General features: G+C 32.4%; 3 protein-coding genes and 1 pseudogene across 3 annotated transcripts; 1 reads left to right on the forward strand and 3 right to left on the reverse strand.

Annotated features, from left to right (window-relative positions):
• Window positions 1-1361: 1361 nt before the first annotated feature.
• Window positions 1362-2624, reverse strand: LOC136978290 (G-protein coupled receptor moody-like). The gene has a single exon (XM_067273992.1). It carries the CDS (start codon window positions 2591-2593, stop codon window positions 1490-1492), a length of 1104 nt encoding a protein of 367 aa, XP_067130093.1. The 5' UTR covers window positions 2594-2624; the 3' UTR covers window positions 1362-1489.
• A 2081-nt stretch (window positions 2625-4705) lies between these two features.
• LOC136978259 (protein trapped in endoderm-1-like) lies at window positions 4706-6289 on the reverse strand. The gene has a single exon (XM_067273943.1). It carries the CDS (start codon window positions 6222-6224, stop codon window positions 5148-5150), a length of 1077 nt encoding a protein of 358 aa, XP_067130044.1. The 5' UTR covers window positions 6225-6289; the 3' UTR covers window positions 4706-5147.
• Window positions 6290-15541: 9252 nt separating this feature from the next.
• On the reverse strand, window positions 15542-16654 carry LOC136978267 (protein trapped in endoderm-1-like). Its single transcript, XM_067273953.1, has one exon. The coding sequence runs from the start codon at window positions 16625-16627 to the stop codon at window positions 15542-15544; it is 1086 nt and encodes a 361-aa protein (XP_067130054.1). The 5' UTR covers window positions 16628-16654.
• A 3065-nt stretch (window positions 16655-19719) lies between these two features.
• On the forward strand, window positions 19720-21432 carry LOC136978268 (general transcription factor II-I repeat domain-containing protein 2B pseudogene; annotated as a pseudogene).
• Window positions 21433-25781: the final 4349 nt, after the last annotated feature.

Raw genomic sequence — 25781 nt, forward strand, 5'->3', positions numbered from 1 at the left:
CGGGCTTATCTGCTAGTAAAATATAAACGATTTGTTAATTAATACATTTTTTGTTATTTAATACGGTAATTTAATTTAATAAAATTATTAGCGGAAGTCATACCCATCTCTGGCCCCTTATGACGACGCGAATATTTTTTTAGAATGCATTAAAATAAAAAATTGGATTTTTTAAAATTTAATTTATTAGGAAAAAAATCAATATACATTCTGTTATTTTTATTTTATATTTTTGTTTGAAGTATTCCGCAAATTCGCTTCTTCAATTGTAAATTTTCTAATATTATCTATTAAAAAAAAACTATTCTGGAAGTGTTGGTTCCATAAATTACGATAAGTTTTTATGTTCTTTAATAACTAAATATAATCGAACCTACAGTAACGGCCACCTTCAAACGGCGGGCATTTTTTCGGGAACCTTTATATTTTAAATGCCTCCAAAACCGACCATTTTTAATATTCCTGTCAGTTTACAGGTTTCACTGTATAAGCCAATTTTAAGTATAAACAACATAGGCTCTCGAATAGAGCCTTGTGCACTTAAGATCTCAGACAATAGTAATAGTGTCTGGTCTTGGTCCAGAATTTGGCAGCATAATAGGAAATATTGGGAGAGTAGACTACATTAGTACATCATATGTGATACAAATTTACAGTATTTTTGTGCTGACTACACGCGGTTATCTGTGTTTGAAAGGGAGTAAGTGATATTAGATGGAGTTTTTATGCCGATTTTAAGCTGAAATTAACTCGCGGAACAATTTTTCCTTTGTCTAAAGCCATTGGAAGCGCCTTTAAAAATTCCAATGCGCACAGCAGATTTGTTATTTTTCCCTAAACCACCACCAAAATCAGGTATACGCTTACCTCCTCTTTATTATTCTTCTATTCATTTTCTGCATATTCGATGGCCTGTATAATTGGACACTCCTACTCGAATTTGTACCTTGAAAGCTGATAATTTGCTAGTGATTATCTCCTATATACAAAATGGCATCATTTTAGAGGACTTTGGCCGTTAAAACACGTGTCGTGAGAATTGTTATTTTAATAAACCTGTTGCTTTTTTCATCGATACACCCCCCGAAACGCAATAAACCTAACCAAATGAAGAATTTAATTACGTGCTGTGTGTAAATGCCCTGTACTGACGTATACGGTAGGGTCGTCCCATCTTAATCTCGAGAAACGTGATCAATAAAAGCGTTTTTTAAAATTTTATTTATGTATGAAGGTAGACTTTAATTAGTAAATTTAATATTAAAATAATTTATTGTGTTTATTAAATAAATATAGTCACAACTTATTAGATTTATAAAATATATAGGCCTATATATATATATATTTATTTATTTATTTATTTTATATATATATTTACACTATAGAAATATCATATATAAGTCATCTTAAGCTACTTATAAAAATACACGTAACTAATATCATTTGTTAAATTCTACATTTTTACATTAAAAATATTTAAAAATGTAATTTATGGACGTGTAGTGCGTGTCTCTGAAACACTATTAACTTTATTGATACAGATGAATAATTCTTTATAAGCTCTTCTATATTCTCTGCTCATGATGACATAAATGATAGGATTGATACAAGCGGTGCAATATGCACCAAGATATCCCAAGATGTTCAATGCTGGGAAATTCTTCTCCTTTTTGAAGATTTTAACAAATATAACAGGAAAATAACAGATGACGAAAGCTAAAAATATCACTAGAATCACCTTTAACAGCTTCAAGTCTTTAGATTGCTTCTTCTTTCTTTCACTTTCCGATTTTTCTGTCTTCTTTCCAAAACAATTTAATTTAAAGTTCGTGCCCTTCTCTTTTTTCTTTAACCCACGCCCGGCTTTTAATTTTCTTTCCGATTTTCTGACGATCCAGAATATCCTGGAGTAACAGAACACGAAAACCAAACTAGGCAAAAAAAATGCCATAATGTAAATAAAAGTTTTCGAAGATTTTCCATTAACGCTTATCATAGAGCAAGTTCCCACTTCGGGATTAAAAGCGAATTTTCCCCAAACTCCAAAAGCAGTGGGTGCCAGCATTGCAAAGGATATCAACCAGATAAGCGCGATGATGACAGAAATGCTCACCTTAGTATAGATCTTCGTGTAGCTTTTGGGGTGGACGATGATAACGTATCTGTTGACCGTAATGGCAATAACCGTGAAGAGAGAAACAGCAGCATTTGAGTAACGAAACAGAGGGAAAATCATACAAAGAAAGTCGCTGTAGATCCACGCCCTGTGAATGAAAGTGGATGCTGCGAGTGGGAGAGTGAAAGCGCAATACAATCCATCAGCTACACAAAGATTAATGATGAATGCTGATGTTGCATTTCTCAAACGAGGGCTTTTAAGTAGGGCGACGATCGTCACGAAATTTCCAGGCACTCCAATAAAGACAAACACAATACAAGCAACTGCTGCGAAGTAAAGTAACTCCTTTGAATACGTTTCGAAAAGTGTAACAGTCGTCGTTACGTTACCGACATAACTATCGTTCGTTACATTCAAATCGTTTGTAAATGATGTGAAATTAATAAAATCTACATTTTCAGTAGAATTTGACATCTCTAGCGATTCCTCCGTGTTCTGAAGTGAATTTAAAAAAAAAAAAAAAAAAAACAACGAAGGAAATGCATCAAACGGAAGTTGTGTTAAGATCAGAATGTTAACACGTTTCCTGGAACTAAAAATGGTTAGTCACAGGGGAAAATCCAAGTGGAATTTTCGAAAAATTTAAACGAAATTATTTACTTATTTTATTATTCACTATTTATTCAATTGATTACAACTATTACACACATCTACAGCTGTCTTAGCTGTATACACTGTACGTACATTCGATGTTACGTAACACGAAACAACGTCAAAATTATAAAGCGAAAGTTTTATAAATTTGTATTATATTAAAATAATGTTTAGTTTAAGGTTATTAAGATATATATATCTTATTATACCTTACCAAGGAGAAAGAGAGTGCCCACACGCATGCACATAAACACACAAACAAACACACATGACGTTTGTACCGTTAACAATTTTGTGTACAGACACAGAATGGTTAAAGGTACTGACTTTTATTTACAACATAAATTATAAGCGTGAGATTGTATACGAATGCATAAAACTCACACTAACGACGCCATTTTTTATTTATTAAATACAGTACTAACAATTATGTATAAAATATATATATGCGTGTGTATGGGTGTATGTATGCGAATTCATTAATACTTATACATTTTAAATTTAATATAGTTAATAGAAATAGTTGGGAAGTATATTTTGATTTAAACGCGGAAAAAATGTATAAATAAAATGTAGTTATAACATTCCACGTCAGATGGCGACGTTATCACGAATATTTAAATAATTTTAAAATAATTGAAATATTTAGAAATTTTGGTTTAATCATACGCTAAAAATATTAAAATATTTATATATAAAATCTGTAGTCAATAATATTGATTTAAAAAAGACTAATAAATTAAATTAAAAGTAAAAAAATTGAGGGTCCAAATTCGATTTTTTCTTATAAAATAAATAACTTATATACGAGTTAAAATCTTTTATATAATTATTATTGAAATAAGTTGTTTTAATGACATTTAACTGTGTAAGTGTGTATATTTATATGATACCAGATAGCCCACAAAGAAAGCAAGAGCCTAAAGAAAGTGTTTATGAATCCAGGAGGTGTATAGTAAGGATTCATAGTGAAAGCTTTAATATGGGTCTTTATTAAGGACCTCCGGATCAAAATTTATTAGAGAACTATAATTTTTATTACAATTTTACGTCTGTACATGAATGAGATCATGAATCACGGCAGTGACTCCCCGCCAAGTAAATAGTTTCTGACTGACTTTAGATACAGGAATCGGAGTTGCCGATTTTCGTGTTCGATTTCCCCGTCCCAAACGCTTGAAATAATTCTGAATATATCGTTCGAAAGGTAATTGTTTTATTAGGTAGTGTGCAACATTTCAAGATTTTCTATAAAGCGGTTACCGAAATATAAGCAATTGAAAAGTGCAAAAATCGCCAAAAATATCTGCATTTTCTTCCTCTTTTTCTTCATCCGGCATTGTACAGATTATAGAGAAAAAACTGCTGGGTGTAAAAAACCCAAATTTTAAACTTAATCTCTTCTAGTGATCAGTAAAGTGCCGGAGAAACTTCCGAGTTGATAGGACAAAGTTTACGAGAGGTTTCCATAGTGCTATGTTAGTTTAAAGGCTTAATTTTATGCTTATAAGGCGATTTGAAGCCAAATATAGGAAAGAGTAATACAGGTAAAAATCTTTTGGGTACCGCTTCCAAGTGTCAAGCTTATCTTTACTTAAGAAAAACTCCTGGAAAACTTTGATTTTCGTCTAAATTGTCAAAAGTTTTTACTTGCAGCAATTTTTTTACTTCTCAGATGTTTTTGTTTGGATAAATAAAGCTCTCATTTACATATTTATATCTCAAATATTCCGAATCGGTATCTGTAGAGCTGCAATTCAGTCATTTCAGCTCTCAATTCAGCCTTTTTAGTTCTCGATTCAGCTATTTTGCTTCCGAATTTACATATTTATATGAAATGGTAGTAGAAAACACTTAAAAGCTAGCCTATGTATTTCAAAAACTTATCTTTAAACAAAATTAAATATTTTCACAATAAAAAAACCACCAAAATAATTTTAAATGCATATTTATTAATATTTTGATAACAAATTTGATTCATTATATATTCAGATATTGATAACGCAAGAAACAAATACTTTTACACATTTTTCTAATCGTTTACAGTGCAATAACATTTATTAGAAGGTCCACAAGATCGAATAGTAACCAAGTTGAGGTCCATGCATAAAGCCAGCTTCATGGGTGAGCCCAACGCATGGTTACCGCTCGATCTTGTGCGTCTTCGAAGGCTTCGCATTTCTGTTTTGCATCGGGCCTTCAAAATATGAGGCCTGTTATGAGTTACTTTACTTAAGTCTATTCTTCTGTTTTGATTTATAAGTTCCAATATATAGTACAAATATAAACGTAATTACAGAAGACAGAAGATTCATAAGTAAGTCTAGTAAACATACTTTAGCATTTTGCTCCTGAGAGATTATATGAAGATGATTTATGTGTTACTTGTACTACTGAAATTCGACTTATCAGATTTTATAAATACATTCAAATATGCTTTTCTGTACTCTTTACTCATCACTACATAAATGATTGGATTAACAATTGCAGTGGAGTAAATTCCGAGGTATGCAAACATGGTCAAAACTGGAAGATCTTTTTCTTTTCTGAAGATTTTTACAAAAACAATCGGAGTATAAGAAATTAAGAATATAATAAAAATGGCGAGGATCATTCTCAATAGGCGTAAATTTTTGGTTAACTTCTTCTTTTTCTTTCTACCTTCGACAGACAAATCTGTTTCTTCCTCATTGTCGCGAAAGCAACAGAATTTATTCCAGAAGCTCTGTTTTTCCATTTCTTTGCGTACCGAACCGTAATTTGGTCTTACTTGTCTTTCCGATTTTCTCACAGTTAAAATTATTCTAGTGTAACAATATATGAAGACCAAACTCGGGAGAAAGAATGCGAAACCGTATAAGAAACGCTTAGGTGATTTGCCATTCTTTTCCAGGATGGTACACAGGCCCACTTCATAACTGAAACCGAATTCACCCCAAACTCCTAGAGCAGTTGGTGTTAAGAGTAGAAAGGATCCGATCCAAATACAGATAATGATCGCGGCTATCGTGGTTTTGGTATATATCTTATCGTAAATTTTCGAATGAACGATGATAACGTACCTGTTGATAGTGATGGCGATGACTGTAAACAGTGAAAGAGCCACGTTAGAGTATCGTACCATGGGGTAGAATTTACATAATGAATCACTGAAGGGCCAAGACTTGTGAATGATCGTAGCAGCAGCGAGAGGGAACGTAAACGAACAATATAATCCATCGACGATACATAAGTTGATGATAAAGACCGAGGTAGCGTTTTTCATCAGAGGGGACTTCAACAGAGCGAGGATTGTTAACGAATTTCCGAATATTCCAAAAATAGTAAATGCAATACAGCAAGTTGCAGTAAAATGCAGCAGAGATGTAGGGTATGTCTGGAACAAAGTTACGAGTTCTGTAGAATTTGCAGAAGAGTTTCTTTCTTCTTCCATTAGTGTAATCGATGACATTTTGTTCAGCCTTATAGAGAATTATCTGATACTCTTGACATTATCACACAACGTACCCATACGGAATGAAGTTAGCAGAGGAAATGACAATATCAACGGAAACGGGTGATGATTTTGTAGTTATGTGTCATCGACAAAAATTAAAAATCATGTTACATCTGTTATAGAGTTTCGAAATATCCTTGTAAAAATGTTGTAAACGAAACTGAACAATCTATCTATATTTATTGACATTACACATGATGTTAATTAAATGTATTGAAAGAAGAAATAAACAAAGATGTTTTTATTTCATCGGAAATCGAATCCGGATCCTAATGGAACACGCGTTTACTTAGTCACTCGGATAACTGATTAGAAACATTAAATCCTGAAGAATGTAATGAAAAATGGCGTTACATTTCAAAATTTATGGATTTCCCGAAAAATTAATTCCGCCATTTTGAAATATTAAATCATATTATTGTAAAAATTGTAAATTGAATCACCATAAAATTTATATTTACGGTAGTTAAACTGAGGCTGCACGTGGATCATCTAGACCCTTATTTCGGCTCCCATATATTTGCACGAATGCTGTTCTAAATGTTTTGCAAAAAGGGGAAAATTACAGGTAAAAAAAAAGGAAGTGAGGACGGCTTAAATGCTTAACATTCAAGAATGAGAGACAAGTTTTGAAGCTTATAACTAACTAAAACATGTCAACAAGGCAAACTGCTGCTGAATTACCAGTAGATGTATCTCACGCGTCTGTTTGTCATTGTTTTTTTTTTAAATTTTTCAATGTAAAATATTTAAAAATAAAGTTGAAACCACCTTTAACGAATCAGCGCATTTAAACTGGGCTACAGACAAGATGGGATAGACTGAAGAATGGCAAGAAAAAATGTTTAGTAATGAGAAGTTTAATTTAGATTGCCCTGATGGGTTTTCATATTATTGGCATGATTTAAGAAAAGAAAGCAGAGTTAAAATGAGCCGGCAAGAAGGGGATGGGTCTGTAATGATTCGGGGTGGTTTTGGATGAGGAGGCAAAATTGATTTAGTATTTGTTGACAAAAATATGAACTCAGAAAAGTATCAAGAATTATTGTATAATAATATGATTATATTTGGTGCATTAATTGGAAGTCATAAATGGAAGTTCCAACAAATAATGTTCTCATTTATCCCTCAATATCAACTAAAAATTGGTTTAAAAAAAAAATATTGATGTAATTCACTGGCCTTTATTTAAATCCCATTGAAAATTTATAGGAGATTTAGCAGCCCTTGTTTATCAAAATAGGAAACAATATGAATCTGTGAATCAATTGAAAATTGCAATAATGGATGCGTGGAATGAAATTAAGGATGAACAATTAAAAAAATTAGTAAACTCCATGCCTAACAGAATTTTTCAAGTAATTGTAGCCAAAGAGGGTGAAACCAAATATTAAAAATGTTTAAAATATATTTAAAAATTATTTTTAAGTAATTTTAGAAAGTGTACCTATACTTTTGTAACAGACTGTACAATAATAATTTGGTGGTATCGCTTAAAAAATTAATTTAAACATTTTTCGTTACAAATCCGATTTCAATCGTTATTTAAATCAATTGTAATGTAATTCTAACTAAATCCTTTTATGTAATTTGTCTGCCGGATAACAGATTTTCCTACTTCAATGAAAATCCGGTTTGATTCTAATCCGGATTTTTTATGAGTAATTTCAGTCGAGATTATTCATTATCCCTTTTTTCACAAAATACGATGCAATTGGGGCTTAAAGAAAAAATTGAGACACTTAACACACAACGGATCTCTTTTTTGAGACTTGTAATACATAAAAACCAAGTGCTTTGAGGCTTACAGTACACAGTATGTTACATATGAGCGTAAAAAAAATTCACGTGTATTATAAAGGAAGCTCGTTGTATCGTAGTGTAATTTTCGACACTATTCTTTTCCCTTTTTTGTAGAAAGTCCACCATCGTTTCGTGTTACAAATTAACTATTCCATATAAAATCTAGTATATTTACTACATTTTCTGAGTCAAAATCAGATATTTTATTATTAATAAAAAGGAAACTTAACCGACAAAGTAGTGTCGGTTTGATCGGAAAATCGGAAATGTAAATAGTAAAAAATAATATTTGTATTTTAAATAAAAAAATTATAGCTTGAAAATTATAAAAATTAAAAAACTATAATAAACTATAATAGGTCTACATGTATACGGATCTATGTAGGCCTACATTATATAAGCCTATGTACTGTATACTGTATATTTTCATAAATAGGGAAAAATCTGTAGTTAGTGATTGATTAATTACTCCAGCAGTAGTCATGTCCGGACTTAAATTTACTAAACTCAAAAATTTAAAAACTCTTCTTCTGCATCAAATGTTAATGAATTTACAAATGCGAGCATAGACTGTAGCCTCATATTTTCAGACTCAAAATTGCCATTTGTTTAGCTTGTGTGTAAATAAGACCCTGGTACTATCATATTTACTGTATTTAGTGGCCAGAGTTAGGCCTATTACAGAGGGCCTGGCTATACAGGCTAAATGAAGGATGAATCCAAAACTAACATCTTTGATGTGGTCTTCTAGCCAACCTTTTATTAACTGTATTTACATATTTTTACAGCTTTCAGAATGAGGACCACATTTGTGACTGGCTAAGGCCTCACTTTATTTCTCTCAAACCTTAAACACACACAGGATGGCCAAAAGTTAGTTTTCGGATAGACTTTTCGGCTATCATGTATATACGAAATATTGTATACACTATACTCGATAATTAAAATAATATGCAATTGAATAACATGAAATAATTTATTATAAATAATTCTAGGTCAGGATATAAATAAATAAAAATTTCGTAGAACGGAATCAAAATAAATATTAAAGATAATTTCCAACGTAAATTTAATCAAAATTCTCATGAATCTTCACAATACATTTTATAAAGGATTACGAAATTCATTTGTACTTCCTTTAAGATTTCATTCAAAAATTAATTTTAAAGACTTATTTTTTATATCATTTTGGAATTATTTTATGGTTAATTGTTAAATAAAAGACTTTAAAAGGGTGAAATGGGGCCTGGACTAGTTATAAATGTGGTATCCACTTCTCTTTGAAAGCCTCTTTCTTTAAAAGAAAGTTTTATTTTATATTACTTCCCTATCATATTAGGGCCTCTATGTTCAGCCCCATGCAAAACAACTCTTCTAGTACTTAAAAAATTGTTTTGAACCACAAGAAATTATTTAGTTATTAGAAGATCCTCCATAATCTCATTTTGCATTTCAGAGAAACTCGATTATCCGAAACGGTTAAAAAACACCTAAAATGTGTAATATTGTACTGTACAGTACATAACGCTAGAGTTTAATAATACACATAGGCTAAACATTCCATGTAACTAGAAATTACTACGTCATCTGTCGATTGTAGCGCCGCGAATCTAGGTCTACAAGTAATATTATGTTAGATCTTGAGTGAATTAATTTACTTTCAAATACAGTAATTGCATTACGGTATTTATAGTTTATAAGACCTATAAATGCACAGTGTACCCAAAACACAAAAAATCGAGTTTCTGGTTTATCCGAAAGTCCTCTGGTTTCATCAAGTTTCGAATTTCCACTGTAATAGAAATTTAAAAATCTTCAAATAATTTTTTCTTTCATTTCGTAGAAATAAATAAAGGATATTCTTATCATAATGAACAAGTTCAAATGGTTTTCAAGATAAAAACATCCTTGGAAATTTCTACATATACAGTACTTCAATCTTGATTATGATCAAATTTTAGGATTGACTTCAAAGTTTCTGATTTTTTTTATTTAAATTTAAATACAGCTTTTTCCTGTAACATTACCTTACAATTTCTTCGTTTAATGCAGAGGTGAAGGACCTTTTTTAATTAAAAAGTCACGTTCTATTTCAGAGATTTCATAAGGCCGCAAATGGTACTGCAGTCTGCAGATCGCATAATCCATTCAGATTAAATGCGTAAAAATGGATTGAAGGAAAAAAATAACAAAAAAACAAATTTTTATAATTTAAAATTCATGACGCAGATTAAATTTATTTTATTGCTAGGAGGCATCAAAGACCGCATGCGGCCCTAAAGCTGCAGGTTCCTCGCCTCTAATTTTCTACTTTTTACCTTTCCTCTTTTGGAGGTTTACGACTGAGGATGTCCTTATCACCTGAAAGTTGCATTAATTTAGTGTTAAATCAAGTAACTTGTTTTAAATTTTCAAAAAAGTGCTACTATGGATAAAATTCATTTGTTTTACACTAATTTGTTCTTCCAGTAACAAGAATTCCGAAAGGAACTTCATGTTTATGTTACGTTTTGCATTATTTTGTCTTGATTTATATCTCAGAAATTGATTTACTTCTTTAGCAACGTGTTAACTCAGTGAATTTCACTTGTTTAGTGTATAAAAAGGTAGGCTAATGATGCAAGTCAAAAGACTTTACTCTTATCATTGCCCTTGAATGGAATTAAAACTGTTCAAATGGGGGTGTAAAAAAAGATTAACTCATTGTTATCTCTGTCTTTAATTTATTCGCAATTAAATTACAATTCATCATTAACAACAACAATTCAATTGTATCAAGTGTGAACCGCTTTCACTTGAAATGTGCACACTTTACCTCCAGATGGCGACACATAAAGTAACTGAGAATTTCTTCGATTGTTTCGGATACTGCTCATTTTTACGTCACTTCTTTAATTTTACAATAGGAAATCCTACAGAATGCCTTCAGATTTACGTAATTATGCAAATACTTTCGTTTACTAACAGGAATTAACACTACAGATTATATAATCTATAATGTGGTGATATTACCTAATGAGCATGCCCATTATGGAAAGGCGATGGTTGAGAAATGGGCATGATGCCACAACTTATAATAAATTATGAACTTAGTTGGATACGTTACGATGTGCATTCGAATGTATCAATCGAGTTTATTGTATTTATTGTTTAATATACATAAAGATTGGCAAGGCCCGACAAAACTATTCACTATATCGGATGATCACTATATCAAGAGACCTCTTCAGCTCGGTTATAGACCACTCTAAATAATTAATATTTAACAATTTACTTCTACTAGGCCTACTAAAGTTGTTTTTCCATTCCTTGAAACATCAATAATTTTCGCAATTTCTAAACAATTTGAAAAAATTACATTCCTAACTAATTAATTAATTATAATTAATATATTGTTTAACTAGCAGATGAATCCGGCGTTGCCCAGGCAAAGAATAACAACAACAAAAGTTAAGATTATTAGATTATTTCGTACTTCTAATCCTTCTATTATAGTATTATATTATAGTATTTCATTTATATTTGCAAAGGTTTATCGCACCGAGTAACCAATCTAACACATTTTAAAAATTATTTAGTGTACAGTAGATAAATAAAGAATCCTTACATAAAATAATTTTTGCAGTTATATAAATCAAACACTATAATATAATATAAATAAAACGAATACTATATAAAGAGTTTGGTTATTTCAGTCTACCATTGTGACGTGCATCGCGATACTCAGACGGTACGAAATGGCACAATCTCATTGGTCAAGTAGACACCAGTTGAAAATATATCTTAAAAAATTCAAGATATCATATTTTTCCTAATGTTAACTCTAAGAAACTGTATCATTCCCAGGCGAATTTCAAATGATAATCTCCCAACTAATTTCGCGAAAAAACGGATCATATATATAAATTCGGTACCCTCGAAAAACACTTAAAACATATTTTATGCTCGCCAGTAATCTTGTATCATACAATTTTCCTATTCGAATGCCATCACACCGCTTGTCCGAAAGAAAGGACACTGCTGCGGAAGAAGGTGGAAGTAATTCGACCAAGAGTAGTCGTTGACCTCCTCCCGAAAGAGAATATGGTTAACGACTACTCATTAATATTGGTCTATTATTATTAATACAGTTAAACCTGTCTAAACGACCACTTACTAAAAAGTGGTTTTTTAGACAGGTGGTCGTCTAATACATGTGGTGCTGTAATACTTAGGATGATTGAATCGTTGGTTTCCTATCGAGATCTCTGTCGCATACGCGATTAATTAATTATTAAATTTAACACAAGATGGCAGCATAGCCATCTAACTTTCAGAGAGCCTATAATGAGAGAATGGCCATATACGTAACGCTTTTCTATTCGCAGTTTGTGATCACGTGACTTTTAGCCGCCATTATTCTTTCAAACAATTTATATTAAATATATAATTTATACAGGTATACAATATATGATATCATATCTATCTATTTCTTAGTAACAACTTACAGTATATATATTACTAATATTATACTAACATAATATAATAGTATATTATATTATGTTACTTATGTTATGGTTTTTGGTTATGGCATGTTAATTAAATAAGTTCCATGCAATTAAATAAGTAATAGCGTAAATTGTTTAAATCAAAATGTGCTGTCTTAATATCTGAAATGATACACTTAATCTGATTTTCAGGTACATTTGCTCTCTTTATTATTTCTATTTCTACACAAATAAAAATTATAATACAGATAAAGTGACGAATTAAATTAAAACTATAATCTCTTTAGTTCTTATATAATAAATTCTATAATTAGTTTACCTAGTGAATAGGCGGAACGCCGCGATACTTTTGTTTCTGTGACGTTTCGTATCATTTTGTCACGTTTATTTAATCTATTTTTAGAACATAACACAAAACAACTGTAATTTTTAATCGTTATCATCATTCAGGATATTGAAAATAAAACAATTGGTTCGTCACTCGTCGCGTGTAGTAAATGTTCCCTTATAAACAAATTCCAAAATTTATTAAATAGTATATTAAATAAATAATAATAGTAACAATGAATTCTAAAAATCGAAAACTACATTTATTTTCTTATTTCCATTTTCCCAACTAACTTGTAAGTGCAGTATGTGCCTGCGACTAAGTGAGTAGTTTGGAAAAAATATGGCGGCAACTATTCGTCGTGGCTTCTGGTTTCTTATTTGTACTGTATTTTTCATATTAGCAGTGAAAAAGAGCTTGAAAGTTAGTCAATGACATCAATGTTTAAAAGGTATTCATCGTGCTGTGTAGCTGTGTAATGCAGCCTAAAACTCGGATAAAACGCCAATTCATGTTTCGTCCAGAAAGTGTATGAGTTACTTTAATGTCAATTTGACATCATATCTTCAATTTTGTAATGGGCAAGTTTAAAAAACGATGTCAAATTGACGTAATCGAACAAATTTATTGTTCTGTTTATTTCAATCTTGCCTGTCGTCATATACAACTTTTTAATGTTAACCAAAAGAATAGGCAATGATAGGTCACGCTCACGCCCTACGAGAGGGAAATTTTTCTCTTCTGAAGTGTTTCCCTAAAGCTCATGGATCCCGGTGTGGCCCACGAGTTTTAGGGAGGCCCATTAGAAAGGAAAAATTAAAAAATTTCCGCTTTCTGATTTTTTTTCCAAATAATGAAATAATTGGTGATGAGCTAACATTTATAGGCTACTAGACAGGATTTCCGAAAAAGGGCCGACACCTCTCCATTTTCTCGGGAACCCTGATCATATTTCCAGCTTCCACACAACTATTACGTCAGTGGTTTATGATCGATTTGTTTGTATCTAACGATTGCTGACTATGGAGAGGGAAAGTGAGTCTTTTATGATGTAATATTCACCCCACATTGTTTTTTCTCCCATGTTATCACAAAATTGCCTGAGTATTTGCGAATGATTATATTTTCTGGCCTGTGACGTAATTAGAGGGAGTGAATACCTTGATTTCTGATGAGTGATGGTAATGAGGGAAAGCGAATCAAGTAAGGGTAAAGGTTGGCTATAATGCTTGAACGACTCCTACTAAGTGAATAAGATCGGGAGCTTGCAAATAACATCTTTCAGCTTTAAAGCTCCTGTTTAAAGTACTTACTCATCATTTCGCGTTAATAAAACGAAACCGCATGGTTGTTTCCACGTGCTCAAACGGAAATGCTGCGGATCATCAGATATGTCATTTCCGCTCTTCCGCTTCTGTTTTTTTATGTCCCGAACTGGTCTATACAAATGAGTTAACCACAAATATCAATTTATTTACAAGAAAAGTACGGTTAATTTTATACCCAGCAGACCTATTGATTCTTGGTAATCGGTAATAAATCGATTCATCCTATTACCTATAAGTTCAGTGTCATAAAAATGAGATGTTATTCCGGGAACTGTCGTTTTAATATAAGATATGGCAAAAAATTAAATGTGATATAAAATAATTTTGGTCGTAAAAGCGGGATTTGTAAAGCTAACAGTCGCAAAGCGAATAAATTAGGTACGAATACATTTATCGAAAAATTATTTTATTTACAGTGTAATACTTTTCTATTGTAACAGATCAATATAATTTAATATAAATAAACGTTATATGATTTGGTTTAAATTATAAATATCGTTAAGATAAGCTTTGAAAATTTTTGTAAAATAAATAATTTCTAACTAGTATGAGTCAATGATGTAATTTCTGCACACGTACCTGTTTAATTACATATTTCACTGACATACATTCGTGAAGAAACGAACGTAGTAAAATGTCTGAAAGATTATTGTGATGCTTCTATTGTTAAGGTTATTCTTCTTAGCTCATGAAAAAGTTGAAGTGCATTTTCTGGCGGTTTCTTCATTGCTGAGAGTATTATGACCAAAAATGTCCTTCAATTTCTCTATCTACTCTTTCTTGTTTAGAAAAAACATCTCTATTCTCCCCTGTAAGTAGGCTTATTTTTCCTGTCTTTTCTTTAAATAGGACTCTTCTCCATTCTTTCCTCTCTTCTTGGTGAGGACAGTCTTAGTTAGAGAGAAGAATGGAGAAGAGTCCTATTTAGAGAGCAGAAAGGATAATCCTACTTAGAGGGGAAAATGGAGACGTTATCTCTAAACAGGAAAGAATAGGATTGTTCTCCATTTTTTCATCTCTGATAAATAGCTCTTTCCTTTCTATTCTTCCCTCTAAACAAGATTATTCCCCCATTCTCCTTCCTAAATAAGACTCTTCTCACCATTCTCTTCCCTCTATTCTTCCCATCATTTCTACCTAATACATGATCACTATTGATCTCGAATTAGATAGCGATAATAGGAAGAATGATTTTTATCTTCCCGTGTTGTTCACTTTCCTGAGATAGAGAAGACTTCGCTGTATTCTTCCACATACGTGTATAAATGAAGTATTTATTAATATCCATTTCATGAAGATATCAACTCAGTTGTATGTTTCAAGAGATTATGAAGGTGTATTACTTTCTTTAGTACTTTTCTTACTTCGTACAAATAAGTTTAAGTACGCTTTTCGGTACGATTTACTCATCACTACATAAACGATTGGGTTAACAATTGCAGTAGAATAAATCCCGACAATCCCGAGCATGGTCAATACTGGAAGATCTTTTTCTTTCTTGAAGAGTTTTACAATAACAATTGGAGTGTAAGAAATTAAGAAAATAATAAAAATTATGAGGATCATTCTCAGTAAACGTAAATCTTTAGTTAATTTCTTTTTTCCTTTATTATTTTTCATCGAATTGTTTGAATTCTTTTCAGTATGAAAGCAAAATAGTTTCTTCCACAAATATTTTACCTCAGTTTCTTGTTCCGAATCCCTCTTGGATCTTGATAGCTTTCCCGATTTCCTTACAGTCAAAAATATTCTAGTGTAGCAATATATGAAGACAAAAATTGGAACGACGAATGCCAAAAAGTAAAAGAATCGTTTGGGAGATTTGCCATTTGTTTCCAGGATGGTACACATACTAATATCAGGATTAAAGCCAAATTTTCCCCAAACTTCTAGAGAGGTAGGTACTAAGGAAAGGAAAGACCATAGCCACAAACAAAAAATCGTAACGATGATAGTAGTTTTAGTATATATCTTCTTGTAACTTCTCGGATGAACGATGATGACGTATCTGTTGACAGCAATGGCGATGACTGTGCTAGTTGAAACAGCTATGTTGGCGTATCCCATCAGAGGAAACAAGGCACAAAGTAAATCACCGAAAGGCCAAGTCTTGTGGATAAATGTAAAAGCAGCAAGAGGGAAATTAAACGAACAATATAATCCATCGACGACACATAAGTTGATGATGAAGGCAGAGGTAGCATTTTTCAATAAAGGAGACTTCAATAGAGCGAGGATTGTTAACGAATTTCCTAATATTCCAAAAATGGTAAATACAATACAGCAAGTTGCAGTAAAGTGCAATAGGAGTGTAGGGTATATCTGGAACAAAATCTTCGTATTTGTAGAATTTGCAGAAGAATTTCCTCCTAGCTCACTCAATAACATTTTCTCTAACTTTACAGGTGACATGTTATTTGTTCGATGTGTTTACACAGAATAAAGTTGCTGAATGAAATGTCGCTATCGCCGGAAATATGATGATGTTTACATTTACGTATTGAAAGTTGGGAAATTATGCAATCTTCTCTTTAAGGTAAATTTCTCTTATTCAAAAGATCAATTCTTAAAATCGATTACTTTTTTTCAGTAATGTAGCAATAATCCCTTGTCACTGTCAAGTGACAAGGGCTGTAACCGACAAATTACCACTGAACATTGGTAGTTTGTCGTGGGTTCGTGCATCGCCAACGAGCTGGGCGCGGGGATTTTCTGAGTTTTCTTAAAGTTTGTAACACCTAAACAGAGGCCAGTTTCCCATAAAAGTATTCCTGGGAGGCATCCTCCTCGGCAGATTGCTCATGTGTCGCATTGCCGTAACCAAATAAACCAAACCGAACTTATCCTGCTACAATAAAATATTACATAAAATATTTTATAATACCTCAGAGTCTCAAATGCATGGGCCCGAAAGTAGTAGTCTATACAAGCATAACTCCATTGCGTAATGCCCAAAAAAGTTTGCATGGCTTTCTATGGAAAACTTCCCTATTTCGGTGTTAATCGGAGTTCTTAAAATGTGTTCCTTCGGTTAGGTACAGTCTTCCGTCTTATTATAAGTGGATAAAATTCTAGTTGAAAGATTTGAAGACATGATACAAAGCCTAAAAAATCAAGCAACGAATTGTTTAACTTACCCGGCAACATTTGACGGCGCCATCTGTTATCATATTTTATTTTAAAAACTTTTTATATTTTTAACTATTATAAAATGGCAATAAGCTTAATTTTGAGGGTAAAGATGAGTTTTATAAAAAATTTTAAATGCTGATAACAATTCGTAAAATCGTCATTAAATCCGATCCCACTGGAGATACACACGGCGATCTTTATCTTTCCATCCCCTAGATCAGGGATGGGCAACCTGCGGCCCCCGGGCCGCATGCGGCCCGCGTTAGTATATTGTGCGGCCCGCGTCGCACAAAATATTACAAAACAATATAACGGTCTATAAAATAAAAATTTAAAATACTAACATCTACTCGTCTGTAATCGTACTAAATACCAAGAACCCGCTTCGTATATATATTCGACACAGCTAGAGACGGCCCTTGGGTTGATTCATTTTTGCGTTTTTAAGGGGTGCTACAATTGTTTACAAATGCACGTGTACTTTTGTTGACTATCCATACGCGCTTGACCCTTTTTCAAGACTAAATGAAGCTCGAGGGAGTAATATGCATTCGTAAACAATTCTATTGCCCCTTAAAGACGCAAAAATAAACCAAATCCGAGGGCCAACTCTAATTGCAAGGTATCTGGTAATTTAACCCGACTTCACACGATACTTCATATTGAGCTGTAAAGTTTTACCAACGCTTTGTATCGTTGCATTTAATTTTTTGGTATTTTCTACATTTTTACTATTAATCTACTGTGGTTTGTCCGAATTATAGAAAAAGGTATGTTAAATATTTGAAATTTTACGAAAATAGAATTTTTAATGTGGAATTTCGAATTTTAAATATCCAAGTTAGAATTTCTGTTTAATAATAAATGTTACTATTAATTTCCAAAATTGAAATTAAAAATGTTTGAACTATAGAATTATTAATATTTTAAGAACAATTTAGACTTAGAACTGGACAGTAATAAAATACAAAACCCACATATGAAAACGTTTCAACTTTGCATTATTTTCAATGCTAAAACTGTCCTTGAGGTTCGCACGTGGTTTTGTACAATAAAAGCTCGATATAACAAACGGTTGCTGATGTCGGTCTGGCCAAAAGTAAAAGAAAATTATTAAAAAAAAAAAAAAAACTCATTCCTTGTAACGGACTCCTGCTACTTCGGATTATTTTTTAGTCCTCGCAGACCATGGTTCTTACGGACTTTTTAGTCGCCGTTTCATTTAGTCAAGTCATTGTTTTACAGTCACTTCTCGAGTTACGATCACCTCGTCCGAAGTTGCGGAACCGAATCCCGTCGTAAGTCGAGAAGTGACTAGTTATTTCCCCATAGTCGTAGTTTTATTCATTTTATTTGACAAAAGTAAACGCAAAATTAATATAAAGTTTATTTTAATTATTTTTTCGGTGTAGATTTTCACCTTACATGCAGTTTTGGTTTTGTTTTCTGATCGACTTGTTTTTGGACTGCAACTTGAAAAATTTGCAAATCTATAAATTCCCACTGTCGTCCGTCTGTCTTTCCTTAAACTAGGGGCAGGAGGCCCCAATTAACTATTTACGAACTTCCGGTTCAAAACCGAAGTCACGTTATTTCAATTCAAAAATTTCCCCCGAAAGGAGTTAGATAAATGACTGGCACTACTAATTTGAGGCGGAGAACATATACCTTAAAAATTAGATTAATTAAAAATGTGATTAAAAATTGCAGCCCAGCATTGTTTAGTTTTGGTTTCATTTCGCCATGAGTGATGCGTCGTGGATTTCAATTGTTTGTAAAGCGAAGATATGGATCATAAAAGAAGACGATAAGCTTTAGATTTAATACAAAAAATAGATATATTTCGTTAGATTTAAGATGGAAAATATCGAGATGAAGTTGGTAAAGAAATGTCTGGGAATAAATAGACAACTTCAGACATTTCGATAGAGAGAGAAAAATAACAGACTTTTCTTAAATATGACAGTTCTACTAAAACTAAAAAGTCTTTTACTTTGTCTGATATAATTTAGGCTGCGTAATAGGGTAACATTTTAAATTAAGAAAAGTACAGCAGTAGTAGCCGTTTTTACTCTTCGTTTTTTGCTTTAATCTAACAATATTTTTTTTTATGTAGACAATTTTGATACAGGTGGTAATTAGTCTAAAGTTGAAAATCAATTTAATCAAGATCCCGTTCTAACGTGATTCTACTATATAATAATATACTGTTCGATATAACGGACGAGTCCGTAGTAATGAGTTATCGCGATAAAATGGACTTTCATTGTGATGAACCAATATCTTCAATTCCATAGTAGTTTGTTACATCGAGCTTTTACTATATTTATTAGTGCAGTATTTTATTCATTTTATTTATCCTCAATTTATAGATGTCAACAAGAAAGAAAAGAAAAATTGAAGATGAAAATCGAATTTATAATGAGTCGTGGAAATATGATTACTTTTTCATTCATTATGAAAAAAATCTTGTTTGTTTAATTTGTTCGGAAAGTATTGCAGTTTTTAAGGAATATAACGTTAAAAGGCATTACACCACTAAACATTCCAATAAATACGACCAGTTTACTGGAGACTTAAGAAAACAGAAAGTGGAAAAACTGATGAAAGCCGTAACCTCCCAGCAAGCATTCTTAATGAAAACAAATAATGAATCTGAATCCGTTACAAAAGCCAGTTATGAAATTTGTAATCTATTGGCAAAAACTCTTCATTGTTATTCTGATGGAATGTTTATAAAGCAATGTATTGAAAAAGCAGTTGAAATTATATGTCCTGATCAGAAGAAGATTTTTTCTAATATTAGTTTATCTCGACGAACAGTTGCGAGAAGAATCGATGAAATGGCAGATAATGTTGACGAATCATTAAAAAAACGAGTAAAAGCCTTTGAATATTTTTCCATTTGTTTGGATGAATCCACCGACATAACAGATACGGTTCAACTTGCAATTTTCATTCGAGGCGTTGATTCAGAATTAAACATTACTGAAGAATTTTTAGATTTAGTTGGGCTAAAAGGAAATACTACAGGAGAAATTATGTACGGGGCTTTAGAAAAAACCTTAGATAAAAATGAACTCTCACTATTAAAACTGAGTGGAATTACAACTGATGGCGCCCAGTCTTTCAGAGGAGAGCGACGCGGTTTAATTGGTATTCTCTCGAATAAATTAGCACAAAACGAAAATCCAAATGATTTATTTATTTGCCATTGTGTTTTGCACGTGGAGAATTTATGCGCTAAGAAAATTAATATGGAACATGTTATGGATATAGTAGTATCCACAGTGAACTTTCTGAGAGGTCGTGCATTGAACCATCGTCAATTTAAAGAATTTTTGTCTGATATTGATGCTGAAAATAATGACGTTGTTTATTTTACTGACGTCAGATGGTTAAGCAAATCTTCAGTTTTACAAAGATTTTACAATCTCTTACCAGAAATAAAATTATTTATGGAAATGAAAGGAAAACCTGTTAAAGAACTTTCAGACTGCGAATGGCTGACAGATCTTGCGTTTTTTGTCGATATTACAATGCATTTGTCAGAATTAAATATAAAAATGCAAGGAAAAAATCTTATCATATCTGAATTTATAACCTTTATAAAAGCATTTATATCCAAGCTCAAATTATGGAGCACGCAATTGCGTAACAAAACTTGTCACTTTTTCCCCACTTTATTAGAACGCACCGAACCTAAAAATTATTTTAAATATGCAGAGAAAGTCGAAGAACTAGAACAAGAATTTAAAAATAGATTCGAAAAATTTCTTAGCCGAGAAAACGAAATACGAATAATTACGGCACCTTTTTCAGTAAACATAGAAAACGTACCAAATGAACTTCAATTGGAGTTAATAGACTTGCAAAGTAATTTAGATTTGAAAGATACTTTTAAAGAAAAAAATTTGGTAGATTTTTATAAAACTTTTATCAAAGAAAATCAATTTCCTAACTTAAGAAAGTATGCGGCAAAAATTCTGTTTTTATTTTGTACAACTTACGTATGCGAACAGTTTTTTTCTGCAATGAATTTAGTGAAAAGTAAAACGGCTAACAGACTCTCATCTAAAAAATAATTTAAAATTAGCAATGACAAATATTCAGCCAAATATATCTGATATATTACATTCGCATCAATTCCAGCAGTCACATTAAGTACAGTATACCTATGTTAATTTATGAATAAATATTTGTGATTTACCCGTATTTTTTATTTTTTTCTTATGTGCGGCCCGCGTTAATTCAGAAGTTTCAAATGTGGCCCTTACATAGAAAAAGGTTGCCCATCCCTGCCCTAGATCTTTAACCACCAAAATTTACAAGACCAGTCCCCCTAATAAACAAACCTCGCTGTAAAATGCAAAATTTCAAAAATTTTCGACAAAAAACACAGGAGTTAAGCTTCAAAGAGGGTGAACAAAATTGTACCACCCAGACCCATACTAACATTCATACATACATAAAAAATCTCGAATATTTTTGTTTTTCCTACGTTTCAGATTCCCTTCAGTCCAAAAATGTAAAAATCTTGGGGGATCATTTTTTGACCGATTGTCATACTATTCCTCTTATATATAACAGCCAAGAAAGTAAAAAGTCAAAGAATTTTCCGAATTTTATTGTATAAATACGTTAAAATATTGACACTTTCTTACAGACGTGTTGTAACGAAGCGATTTAAAATATAGAAGACACTAAATAATATCTCTTAAATATATGTATTTGATTTCAAAATTTTAATGAAACACATTCTTGAAACATGAAAAGCGGAACTTTATCAATTAAAAATAAAAAATCTACAATAAAAATATCCTTCGTGGAAATGAGAACGTTCATCTATTGAAAAGTTTCTCTTGGAAATTGTGTAATTCAAAATCGATGAAATAAAATAAATTTTTTCTATTTTTGTCTCTTTCCGCTCCGGGCTAACCAATGGCCAAATTAACATTGGTAGCATGCTATTTCCAACGGACTGGCCGTGGTTTTTAGTTTTCTGGGTTTTCTTCACCTGTCTAAATCTAAATAGAGGCCAGTATCCCATAAAATGTTTTCCCAGGAGGCGTCTTCCTTGGAAGATTGCCCACATGTCGCGTTGTCTTATTACATCAAACCTTTCTACAAAAAGGGTTTTTCTTCTAAACCCATCGTGGGATCGCTTACGCCGCAGTGGAGCGACTGCATGATAAAGGACGTAAACCGGTGAACATGAACACATAGACACCAAAAATTCCCGGGAAGTTACCCGCCCTCATTTGATCCTGGATACCACAGTTTGTACAGTACATTGTGCAACTTTATTCTCATGAGGTCGTTCAATTGATCTACTTTTAGTGTATTCGATTATTAGAATTTCTTAAATACGTGTTCTTGAACAACTATCTGAATTAGAATCTGTGAGCTTTGATCGTTCTTTTGTTTTTAGATACATCATATTTAAAAATAGACATTCTCAATTATACGTAGTTGCAAAATATGAACAAATTACCCCATTTGGGAAATGCGTTAATATCGTCTATGCTTCTTTTGTGAGAAATTTCTGAAATTTTTCGGGCTGGTTGGTGTATTAGGCCAGGAACACACATGAGTAAAATTCGGCGTAAAATCTAGCATAAAACAGAAAGCGTAAAAATTTCTCTGAAATTTTGCTGAAACGTAACTGAAAAAAGAGTAGAGCATGTCTCTACTTTTACGCCAAAATTCTTCCAATAAAGAGAAGTCTTTTTTGTGACATCAAAGTAGACACGTAATTTTTATTTGTAATAATGGCGGCAATAAGGGTTTTTTTTAACTCTTTCCGCCCTGTGGGCACTAAGAGGGCCTCTTTTAATAGGCCCATTATGGGTTCGGCCAGGCCCACAATGAGGCGACCGGGTGATGAGGGACGGGGCCCGACATATCCGAACGGACCACCCCCCGAAAAATTCCTGGGGATTTCTCGACCCGTTCGGATTCGATTCCGGGTCCCCCAGAGCGGTAGGCGGCCACCTTGACCGCTCGGCCATCCGGCCAAAGACCATAGGCGCTAAATTTCAAATAACAGGTAGGTCTAGTAAAATCGATATATAGTATTTAGATCATACGTTCTTTATTTCAATTCGGAATACAAGTCTATTAATTTAAATTTTCTATATTATAGCAGAGGCAGCGGAGAAAAAATGGAATGTACAAAGGGAAGTAGATATAATAGAGAAAAAAGTTAATAAAACGCACTTATTGGCAGTGGTATTCTCGATCGTTAAATTGTAGTTCCGGAATCAACGAATTATTAAATCCACGTAAATCACGCTTTCGAAATAGCTTCCTAAGGCCAGGAACACACATGCGTAAAATTGTGTGGCAAAAAACTGAATCAGAAATCAGCTTTCAGTTTAGTTTCTGTTTTACGCTTTTACGCCAGAACGCACATACGTAAAAATTCTGGCCGAATAGGAAACATCACTGCCACTAACAGTGCTAATTTTATTAATTTTTTCCTTCCGTATATCTATCCCTTTATACCTTCCATTTTTTCTCCGCTTCCTCTTTATTAAAGTTAAGACGAATTTTATTATCAAAGACGATAACTTAATCGCGCCGTATCTTTAATTGTACGACTTTGTTTTTTGTTGTAAGGCCCTACAGGATGTGTTTTCACGGATTTTTCCTCACAACAGACAAGTTTTGCGTGGGGGCAGCTACTTAAAATAATAATAATAATATTAATAAACGTTGGTCAAATCTGATTATAAACTTTGTCACTTTTATAAATACAAACAAGTATTCAATACTCTAACCTTGAATGGAACAGGTTTTTTTAAAAAGATGCGTCCCTGAAACTAAATACGCGTTTAAGCACCTTCCTAATATAAAAAATTTAATACACTTGTAATTCATACACTTGAATACACTTGTATTCCTAATTCAAATAAAGAACCTGTGATTTAAACACTAGGCCTATATATCGAATCTACTAGACCTACCTGTTATTTAAAATTTTGCACCTATAGCCATCCGCAAACGTTGTTTAAATACAGTGTCTTTATACATGACACTGATGTGGTCGAACAGATTCAATAAACTCCTCTATTTCATTTATTTTTCGTTTTTTTTTTTCGAGACTGTCACAATTATAAGGTTAACGCTCATTGCTGCCATTGTTAGAATAAAAACCACGTGTCGACTTTGACGTCACCGAAAAGACTTCTCTTTATTGGAGTAATTTTGGCGTAAAAGATTTACGGCGTAAAAAGTAAAGACATGCTCTACTCTTTATTCAGTTCTGTTTCGGTCAAAATTTCAAAAAAATTTTTACGCTTTCTGTTTTATGCTAGATTTTACGCCGAATAGCCGATATGCTAGATTTGCTAGATTTTACGCCGATATGCTAGATTTTACGCCGAAGGCCAGGAACACACATGCGTAAAGCATGTGTGTTCCTGGCCTTACTGTATATCATCCTGAGTAGGATTTCGCTTTTCTTAACCTTCATGCCATTGAGCCATTGGCACTCTCCATATTAATACCTCTGATAAAGCCTAAAAATCCTAAGACATTTTAATTATTAAAATTTTTAAAAGCAATGAATCTGCATCATAGAACCGTTCGTCTTATTTTTTTTTTCTTTTATATAAATATTCGAGCATGAGCTCGAGCTCGGAGTGTTTTCTCAATTTAATCTAGGGTAAAACGAAGGATTACAAGAACTACTTCATTCTACCTTCAAAAATGATGATCAACAAAACCAGAACAACATAGATGGTGGTAAATAGCTAAACGAAGTTGAGAAAGCACAAAATGAAAAAAATATTGAAGTCATAGAAGTATTAGAGAAGAAAGATGAGGAAATCATACAAGAATTGGCAAAGATATTATTTTAGAAATAGCTGAAAATTTAAATTTAAGAAAAATTTGTGTTATTTGTGAAAATAAAACCTCAGGAGCTCACAAGTGTTCAGAGTGTCATGAATATGTTCACATTATCTGCAGAGAAAGCAACGAGAATGAAAGATTTGGTGCAAATGTTACTTGCAACGTTTAATTAATCCATCAGGTCTCTATCAGTTAGGAAACAAGGAAGGTCTTCTTGGTCGACTTTACGCTCGTAATGAAAAAACTATTTCTAAGAATAACTTTATTAACATTCAGGACGTACTGTACCCTCAACTTCATTAACACTTCGCTCAGCATCCACGTTAACAACTGACTTTGTAATGTGCCACTGTAAAAGATACTGTATTGATAAAAAATGCAAATGTCGCTCAAAGAACATAAAATGCAACTCGAAATGTCACGGTAATAGTTACTGTAAAAATAAATAACTCTGAAACATTCTTGATTCACATAAAAAAGACTGATTTATTAATAAAAGTTCTCGACAAAGTAATTATTTTTAGTAAATTAGTTGTTAGAAAACGTTGACATATCGAGCACACCGCAACAGATTTTC

The sequence above is a fragment of the Centruroides vittatus genome, unplaced genomic scaffold (assembly GCF_030686945.1).
Source record: "Centruroides vittatus isolate TY-2023 unplaced genomic scaffold, ASM3068694v2 contig_502, whole genome shotgun sequence".
Classification (NCBI taxonomy): Eukaryota; Metazoa; Arthropoda; class Arachnida; order Scorpiones; family Buthidae; genus Centruroides; species Centruroides vittatus.

What these genes read in the sequence shown, in the direction of transcription:
- LOC136978290 (XM_067273992.1), bottom strand. Translation starts at nt 2,593, where the DNA reads ATGTCAAATTCTACTGAAAATGTAGATTTTATTAATTTCACATCATTT.
- LOC136978259 (XM_067273943.1), bottom strand. Translation starts at nt 6,224, where the DNA reads ATGTCATCGATTACACTAATGGAAGAAGAAAGAAACTCTTCTGCAAAT.
- LOC136978267 (XM_067273953.1), bottom strand. Translation starts at nt 16,627, where the DNA reads ATGTCACCTGTAAAGTTAGAGAAAATGTTATTGAGTGAGCTAGGAGGA.